The sequence below is a fragment of the Macadamia integrifolia genome, unplaced genomic scaffold (assembly GCF_013358625.1).
Source record: "Macadamia integrifolia cultivar HAES 741 unplaced genomic scaffold, SCU_Mint_v3 scaffold2066, whole genome shotgun sequence".
NCBI classification, from domain to species: domain Eukaryota; kingdom Viridiplantae; phylum Streptophyta; class Magnoliopsida; order Proteales; family Proteaceae; genus Macadamia; species Macadamia integrifolia.
Window position 1 is genome coordinate 5,304 of NW_024868490.1, and position 9,354 is coordinate 14,657.

Sequence of the window (9,354 nt, forward strand, 5' to 3'; positions counted from 1 at the left end):
AAAAAAAAAAAAAAAAAAAAAACCATTGCAATTGATAAAATAAAAATTCATTCATTGCATCCACCATCTCTCTCATCAAGCTCCCATCATTTACTCCACAAAATATGGTCATTCCACTATAGTAAACTTGTATTTGTGATAAAAAAAAACCATTGCAATTGATAAAATAAAAATACATTCGTTTCAATATTTATGAAACTTCTTCTTTATTGCATCCACCATCTCTCTTATCAAGCTCCCATCATTTACAACATCTTCTCGCAGGATAATATGAATTTTCACCATACTAGAAAAATAAAAGTGGGGTATTTTGTATCGGAGAGAATATTTGTGATTTTATCAAATGGTTTCAAAAATTTGTGATCTGTCGAATTTCGTTCATGAATTAGCATCAAGGCAATACATGTAATGAGGATCCTGTTATTTTATGGTTGTCCTTGTTGGCAATCTCAGCCACGTGGTGATGATGATGTGGTCAGTTAGAGTGACATGACAACGTTTGGTGTCTCCGATGAAATAACAAGGATACAATATATGTATAGAGTGGATTAATACAACCATGGTAGGTGGTGCGGGATTCCGGGTCAAACTTGACAAATTCGGCCTATTTACACTCGGGGATATCTTCGATAATGAAAATGATTTATTCATGAAAAATTTTGAGTGTAATTTATCCAGTTCAACGTTTTTGCTTCCATCACATTTCAATACTTTATAAAGAAGTTACGACATCCGTGGTCAAAAGATGATTTATGTGATAATGTGAAGAAATTTCGACATTGAAGATAAATTTTTTAGAAGAAATTTTTTTCATATAATCTTGCGAGAAAAATTCAATCTTTCCAACGCACTTAGTTTCGTCGCGTTTCGATTATGTATAAGGAAGTTGCGCCATCAAAAATGTTCAGGAGCATTACGGTCTTTTTTGATTGCTGATTTTGACAATCGAGTCTTCTAAAAAATTGTATAGTATCGAGTTATGGTTCCAACATACTTTATTTTGTCTCAATCGAATATCATATGAAAAAATTATGCACATTTTCGTGAGATCGGTCTGAAAAATCAGAACCAATATTGGCCAGTTTGCTCTCGGCTAGTTGAGTTGTTTTTAAAATTTATTTCAAAATTTCAAGGGTCTTTTATAATTGTAACGGTAGGAGCTTATCAGTTATTTTTGGAAGTGTTTTCATTCGGTGTGTGGTGTGTAGGAGCACACTGGCAATTAGGATTCCTTATCTTAAGATCTTGTTAGATCTTGAGATCAAGAGCTAATCCGATGACTGGCAATTAAATAACCTTTTGGTGAGTAGGAGACAAATTCCCTTAAATCTGGAAAAAAATAGCCAATGAGAATGGGACAACAAAAGGGGTCTGACCGCTTACATGATCAAATCACTTTATTGACTTTATTTCTCTCTATTGATTCTTAATCAATGGTCAATATTTAATATCTATTACTTTGTTTTACGGCGAAGATTAAACTCCCTATGTGATACTTGATCGACAGCTTGGATCATGCGTTCATTGCACGTACCAACAGTGTACGTTACAACACACCTCCAAAGATTCTATTTCTTGTGTTATGGTTGCTCCAAATTGAAATGGTCATAACTTCCTAATCCTAGGGTCAAATTGGTCCATCCAAGTTTCAAATTCTCCATATGTTTTCCCCTTACACTATGGAAGCAACACATATAAGTTTTGTGAAGAGGAAGGTTGCGGATTTTTGAAGTGAAGCTTCCCACTCCATTAATGGCCATTGAATGAGCTTTAAAGCATCAAGTAAGTTATGTGTGCTCCATTAAAGGCTGGTTTCTGAGGTAGTTGAGCTCAATTGATGGCATTTTGATTCTAAACAAAGAGAGAAAGAAAGAGGAAGGGAAGAGAGTTTGAGGGTAGTTGTTGCTACTTTGCAGAGCAAGAAGACAAGGGAAAGAAAGGGTGTGTGTACCTAGCTTGTCAGTGGAGGTCTCCAATTTTTCCTAGGTAACCGGTTGTGAGATTCCTTAACTCATAACCTTAGATTTACATTACATATTCTGTATGTGGTAATGTATGCATGCTATGAGTAGTTGTAGATGAAATATATGTATGTTAAGAGTAGTTGTGGATAAAATGTATGCATGCCAATTAATTGTGGATGTACATGCTAAGCAGAGCTTAACTATAGGGCATTGATATAAGCCCCAATTTATCTGTATATATACTGGGTGCTTAGTGGGTGCTCCCTTGCAATGGGTCATGCATATTTTTTAGGTACTATATGTGCCATTTCAGCTACGACTTGAGAAAACTGGGGTGAAGACCTAGTCATTGTATGACATTGGTAGAAACTGAGAATATGTTCTCTGATTGTGAGTGCAGTTATAATCAGTATTGAGTAAATTCTGAGGTCGACAGTAGGCATTACTCTTTGCATGTAGGCACTTGGCCAACGCGTGTTTCTTGTGTTGTTGATGTGTATGTGTGTACTGTGTATTAGAGTGCTTGTCTGCAGGATGAGTGTCTACATCTGGTAGATCTGGCCGTTTTATGGAACAGTGTGGATGTGCATACGATTGTGTATCTATGAGACCATGACTACAGTGTAAAGGTTGTGGGATAGCTCTAGACAATAATACAGATTATGTGAGTAAGCTCTGTGCAGCAGTGAGAGTTATCAGTAGTCCAAATAGCAGCTCTGGGTAGTATCAATAGACCGTGACTGAAAGTGAGCCACATTAGCTAGTGACTTGGCAAAGAACTAGCTGAAAAAAAGTTTTTTGACACATTGATTCACCCACCCTCTCAATATCAACTGAGACCCAACAGGTCCAAATCACCTAAGTTGTCAAAGGCCCCACAATGAAAGTTATTTCCCTCAAGCATATGACAGGTGGAATTCCATTGGGTAGTTACATTTGCATTCAATACCTAGTTACATGTAATTCCCAATTGTTTTCCATTTTTCATAAACCTTCTCTTTCTTGCTTGAATACTTTTCACAAACCTTACATTATTTTGAACCTTATATACATAATTACTATTAAATTTATTACATCTTATAAAATTAGATTTAAGACATGTGCACAAAATCTAATATAAAAAAAAGAGTCACTTTAACATGAAAAAGAATTCTTTTTGCATTTGATTTTCTCTTTAAAAAAATTCACAAACAAATTATTGCAGCTAGCATTATCTACTGTAGTAGGAAAAAGTTTCACTTCAACCCCTCGTTCCATCAACATCTTCCCACCAATTGCTTCAGAAATATGTGCACCATAATGTTGAGGTGTTAAGATAGTAAATCTAAGCATCTTCTTTTGATAACCCCATATTCTATTGATATGGTAGGTTTTTAGAACAATGTAATCATCTTCAGTGATGGAAATCCATGTATCAGTGGCTAAATAAACTATTTTTAGAGAACTTAGCAACGACTCCTTGGTCTTTTCCTTATCTCTTTTCCAAAACTTATCAATATTAGACGTTTCAGTGTTCTTCCTCTTCCTTTAGCAGCTGCTCCCCAACAGAAGAAAGAACGTCATGTTGCCGGGCTTTTTCTGGTCAAAGTCTATCTTGTCTTTACTATACGGCATTCGCCTTAAAGCTCTTCCTTTTGCAGCCAGAAAACCAAATATGGACTCTAGTCAAATACAACATCAACTTCTTAAAATCCTTATACTCAATAAATTTGAGAGATAATTCATTCTTCACCATCAATTTAATCACCATATCCCGCATAATTTTTGGATCAATATGCCAATCCCTTATAGTCACCTTTGGTTCAGATGTTGTCTTAAAGGTCTAGGCTATATTTTTTATGTCTCGCTTAGCAGCTTAGGGCAACATCTCATGGCTTGTTAAGACCGAGATCCATTTTTAGTAGTATCAACAAATAAAAGAACCATACACTTCATGCATTCTACATTGGGCATATAGTATTTATATTTTGTTTTGTCCAACTCCTTGATTCAATAAGGGTTCCAACATGTTGAAATTTCTTCCTAGACTTTTTGGCCATTGGGGAAGACTTGACAATGTCACCACCTTTGTTAGATGGTTGGGATGCTAGAGCAATTTCAACATCCACCATTTTGCAAGCACAATGAAAATATGAATAACCCTAAATAAGAACACACAAAAATATTATATTAAGTTAAAAGCAAGCATGATATAAAAAATTATTTTAAATTCAAACTTAAATAAATATTAAGATCACCTAAAGAAATCATGCATGTGACTTCTGCAAAGAAAACAATAGTTTACCATGAATATTATATATGAAAGGAAAGAGAGAAACCTTTTTGGAAAAAAACTAAACAAATCAATAATATAGCACATGATCATTTAAAGTAGCAAATTCATGATCAAAAGAGCATTATATGATGAGGTATAGTTCTGCAAATGAAATAACTAGCTTTATAAAAGCAATTTAATCCACTAGTTGAAAAAAGTCTAACCCAATCCCTCATTATTGAAACCAAATTCTAATAATTGTTTATCTAAACAATAAGAACTTATGAGTCTCTTTATATTAACATAATCCTAAACTGGGTAGTGATGTAATAACTCCCTCACCAAGCATGAAACCAAGACCAGCTACACCAATTCCTATTTGGACAGTCACACAATATAGAATCATACAATCATTTGTTTATTTTTTATTTGCACAACACATTACAATTGTTGGCTACGCTACCCCATCATTACAAAAGAAAAAAAAAAAAAAAAAAATCCTACTACAACCCAATCATCTAAGAGAAATTTATAAAAGAATGAAGAACCAGCTCTTATACATAAACTATTTGTATTTATATGTTTTATCTGGGACCGATCTTAGGCTCTGTAGATAATCCAAATGGCATCTCGATAGAAAGTATAAGTAAAGGCATTAGGATGTCATACTATCACGGTATACTAGCAGAGCTACAAAGTGTGAGTATGACCAGGAAGCTTTCAAACTGAGAAAGCTATTCTCTTCCTCTTTTCTTCTCACCTATGGATACAGCAAAAGTAATAACATTAACAATAGAAATAAAAGAAATTAAAATCCCAAGTGGTGTTTCCTTTGAACTTTGCCCATACAAAGCTAGTTGTAAGGTATATGATTGTTTATTTGTTTATCATAAAGTGAAATATGTCATTTTTATGAAAAATTGATTAATCAAAAATAAATTAAATGTCTAATAGCAAGTCAATCGGTTAATTCAATAAGAAACGAAAGAATGATAGATATAGATCGTTGAGGGAGCGACATGTACTATAAGAGAAAAAAGAAGAATACTTATAGATGGATGGTTTGATGTTGCCTGCTGTAAAGAATAACCTTTGGCCCATGACTATTATAGAGAACCATACTAATGGATGACTGGTTGTTGTCTTTTATAGAGACTGCTTCCTTTGGCCATTTGACAATTCTAAGGACCCAAACTACGATTGTTTTATGTTTAAGCCTCAAAGGACCCTTATAGTTAATGAAATGAAACCCTAATAAGTAATTGATTTTGTATAGTTTCCCTTTTAAAACAATACTGGTAACTTCGGTTTTATTCAATACATAACTGGTACTTTGATATTGGTACCATTAGAAATCCCACCCTAAAATCGTCCCATCCCATTTATTATTTAGTGCAAAAACTTATTCCCAATATTGTCCCATTTACTAATGGGATAAATCGGTACCGGGTTTTAGCGGGACCGTTCCTAGTTCTTGTCCCAAATTGACACCCTTACCTTAATGGAGGTTATCTCCTTTTTCTAGTTTATTTACCCATCAAGTAAAAACCGGTTCTTAGTATGAGACCTTACATGTGGCATCAGAGTAGGGCAACCTACTTTCGTCGAAATATTTTGTTTTCGGCAATAATCAAGAGTACAACCACGCATTGGGCTATAACCGTGCAGTTAAACATAAATAATGATTTTTTTGGGGGGAATGATCGCAAATCTACAATAGCATAGCCTCCAACTCGTAATTTAGCAGTGTCCACAACCTACAAATCAGCAACATTATTGCTAGTTCCTCTTGTGGCTTGTATTTTTTTTATTTTTTTATTTTTATTTTTTTTAAAGGATCTATTAGCATAAGGCTCATGCTGGTAAGGCCGTCACATGTCGTTAGAGGACATTGGATTAGCCTTTAGCGTTGCAACAACCACAATGAGGTTTTGGGCCTATTTCATGTCATGAATTTTTTTGTGTTTTAGGCTTTCGTCGGGAAGTTTAAGAAATGAGAATATTCTCCTTTATTCCCTTGCAGTGGTTATTTAAAAAAATTAAAAAAAATTAAAAAAAAAATCCTGGGGGACAATAACTATAAAGACAATTCATAAAAAACAGAGGGATCGAGAAAGAAACAAATCAAAAAAATGATACATATACATAAAGAAGGAGAAACTATCAAAATTATGATATATCAAGAATTCGGAGAGGGAAAGTAAGTTGAATGTCTCACCAATAGGCTAGATTCCTATTTCTTAAAGTGTTTGGGTTCACACTCCAAATTGGAAGATTCTCTTTCTGTTCTCAAAAGTGATTTCTCAAATATGCTCAATAATACGCGCCATGGAGGTCCACCTTCGTTTAATTCCTCTCCCACCAAATATAATGATTTATAGCATAAAAGGAAAGTTCACCGATATAGTCATAGAATTTTTACAATTCACCACCTTCATTCTCTTTGAAAAGGAATGATGGTTATTTGATACAGCCAACACTTACTAAGGACACCCTTTAAAACAAATGTAAAGAAAGAGCAAGAAAAGAAAAGGTGCTCCACTTTTCATGGGAGTTATAACAAAGACAATAATTTGAGATAGACAAATTTCTCTTGAAAAGAATTCCTCAGTAGGGAGAGATAAATTTAAAGCTATTCGCACAATAAACTATGCCTTGGAATGTTGGAATTAAACTAGATAATTTTATACTAAAATAACTTGTTCAAATCTAATTCTAATCAGATTCTAAGAAGCATAGATTTTTTTGGATCCGTTGAACTAAATTACCATTGCCCCTAGATATCTGCAATAATTTTGAGAGATTAAATTAAACCTCAAGTAAATTGATAGAGTCACTAGGACTAAGGAACCAAATTCCATCTTGGGTAATAGAAGAAAACTTTGCCATTATATTGAAACCGGAATCATATTTAATATAGTCACAATATATGGATTTTCTGCCAAGCTCATTACGGATACAAAGGGTATCTGAGAGTCCAAAGATTGTATTCTAGGCATAATATTGATGATAAGTTTAATGATGTCCACAAGATTGGATTCCTTAACACCACGAAAACCTGGCCCACCTTCATATTTAGAAAGACAAACTTTTACCCAACTAGAAAAAATAAATTAGGCACTCTCTATATTTCTAAGGGAAAGAAGATATAAGGATTCAATTTGGAAATGATAGAAGCTAGAGGCCCAAAAAACCAGACCAGTAGATATAGGAGTTTGGTATAAATGATCAAATGAGCTCAAGACAGACTAGCCAAAAAAAAAAAAAAAAAAGAGAAAATTACATTGCCACCCCCTGAACTTCGGTCGTTATTCAATGCCACCCCTTGGACTTTTCGAAACGTCAAAGCCACCCCCTAAAAATTCAAAAAATTTCAAATCGGTCCCTGCCGTTAGCCGACCGTGAGAAATGAATGAAAACCGGTTAGTTTTTTTCTAATATACCCAAAATACCCCCATCTATTGTGAGAGGACAATATTACCCTAAACCCATCTCCCATCTCTCATCTCACTCCTCTCACCCACTTGGTCGGACAAGAAGAAGAAGACGATGAGTCGACGACAATACGGTAACCTGCAACTCGATCCATCCCTCCGGCGTGTGATTCTCCCCCCTCAGGCGTGCAAAGCTCTTCTGTGAAAGCTAGAGAAAGAATTTTTGTGAACGGTCCTATGAACCCTTTCCCTCGAAGTTCCATACCAAGCGTATTTTATATTAGCATTGCCATTGCACTTCAGAGACATCGCTTCCGAGAAGATCTTGAACGATTGAAATCGAGCTTGTCTGTGAAAGCTAGAGAAAGAATTTTTGTGAACGGCGACAACCGTAGCATGCCTTCCAAGAGAACCCAAACCCAAGATGAATCTATTCTTGATGATGTCGTGCTCATTATCTCCTTCTTCCAACCTGATCAGTCCATTTCCTGTGAAGGATTCGAATTCCGGAGCGGTGGTTGAGCCAGAGACGACACTTTCAGAATCCGAAACCGATATATCCCTCTCATTGGTGGTATCTGATGCCGAATCTCCATTATCTCTGTGCTTCATATGTTCAATGTTCCTACGTCTTCTACAATGATCAGAAACTAAATCCCTAGACCTAAGTTTAATCCTGCCATTCCTTCCCACAGGAGGAGGTGATATCTGGCATTTTGTATCGTTAGTCTTCATAACAGCAACGGAGGTATTCATCCAAAACAAAATCAAAAACAGCTCCAACACAATCTTGGGATCCAAGAAATAAGAACTAGAACCTAACAAGCGACATAATTCCCTTCATCTGAAAGCAAAAAACAAACAAAAGAGAATCGAATTTAAGTAAGTCAATCCAAATCAGAGATTCTTCACCAAGCAATGCAATACTGAAGAAAACGAAAAGAGAATTGAAATACAAAAACCAGTAGCAATAAATACAACTTGAAGTTCAAATTCATCCAAAAACATTATCCAAATCAGAGATTCTTCACCAAGCAATGCAATATTGAAGAAAACGAAAAGAGAATTGAAATACAAAAATCAGTAACAACCTCATTAATACAAATTCAACTCGAGAAAACCATACAAAAATAAAGCTTCAAAGACATCAGAACTCGTCTTATAAACAGAGAATCAAGTCTTAAATCGTTGAAACAACAATCCAAATCGAGACTATATGAAACTGATATCAAAAGAATCAAGAAAGAATGAGAAAAAATCAAGAAAGAATGAGAAAGTGAGAAACGAATAAGAGATTTGCGAACCTGTATTGACGATCGAGAGAAAGGAAAACCTGTATTGACTATAATAATGTTGTGCTCTGTGGTCCGGAGAGCTTTGCACGCCGGAGGGGGGAGAATCGCACGCCGGAGGGAAGAGAATCGGACGCCGGAGGGATGGATTGAGTTGTAGGTTACCGTATTGTCGTCGACTCATCGTCTTCTTCTTCTTGTCCGACTGAGTGAGTGAGAGGAGCGAGATGAGAGATGGGAGATGGGTTTAGGGTAATATTGTCCTCTCACAATAGGTGGGGGTATTTTGGGTATATTAGAAAAAAACTAACCGGTTTTCATTCATTTCTCACGGTCGGCTAACGGCAGGGACCGATTTGAAATTTTTTGAATTTTTAGGGGGTGGCTTTGACGTTTCGAAAAATTCAGGG

General features: G+C 35.4%; 1 protein-coding gene across 1 annotated transcript; it reads right to left on the reverse strand.

The window, feature by feature from the left end:
• Window positions 1-7,832: 7,832 nt before the first annotated feature.
• Window positions 7,833-8,477, reverse strand: LOC122065611 (probable inactive poly [ADP-ribose] polymerase SRO2). Its single transcript, XM_042629430.1, has one exon. The coding sequence runs from the start codon at window positions 8,406-8,408 to the stop codon at window positions 7,833-7,835; it is 576 nt and encodes a 191-aa protein (XP_042485364.1). The 5' UTR covers window positions 8,409-8,477.
• Between the last annotated feature and the right edge of the window lie 877 nt (window positions 8,478-9,354).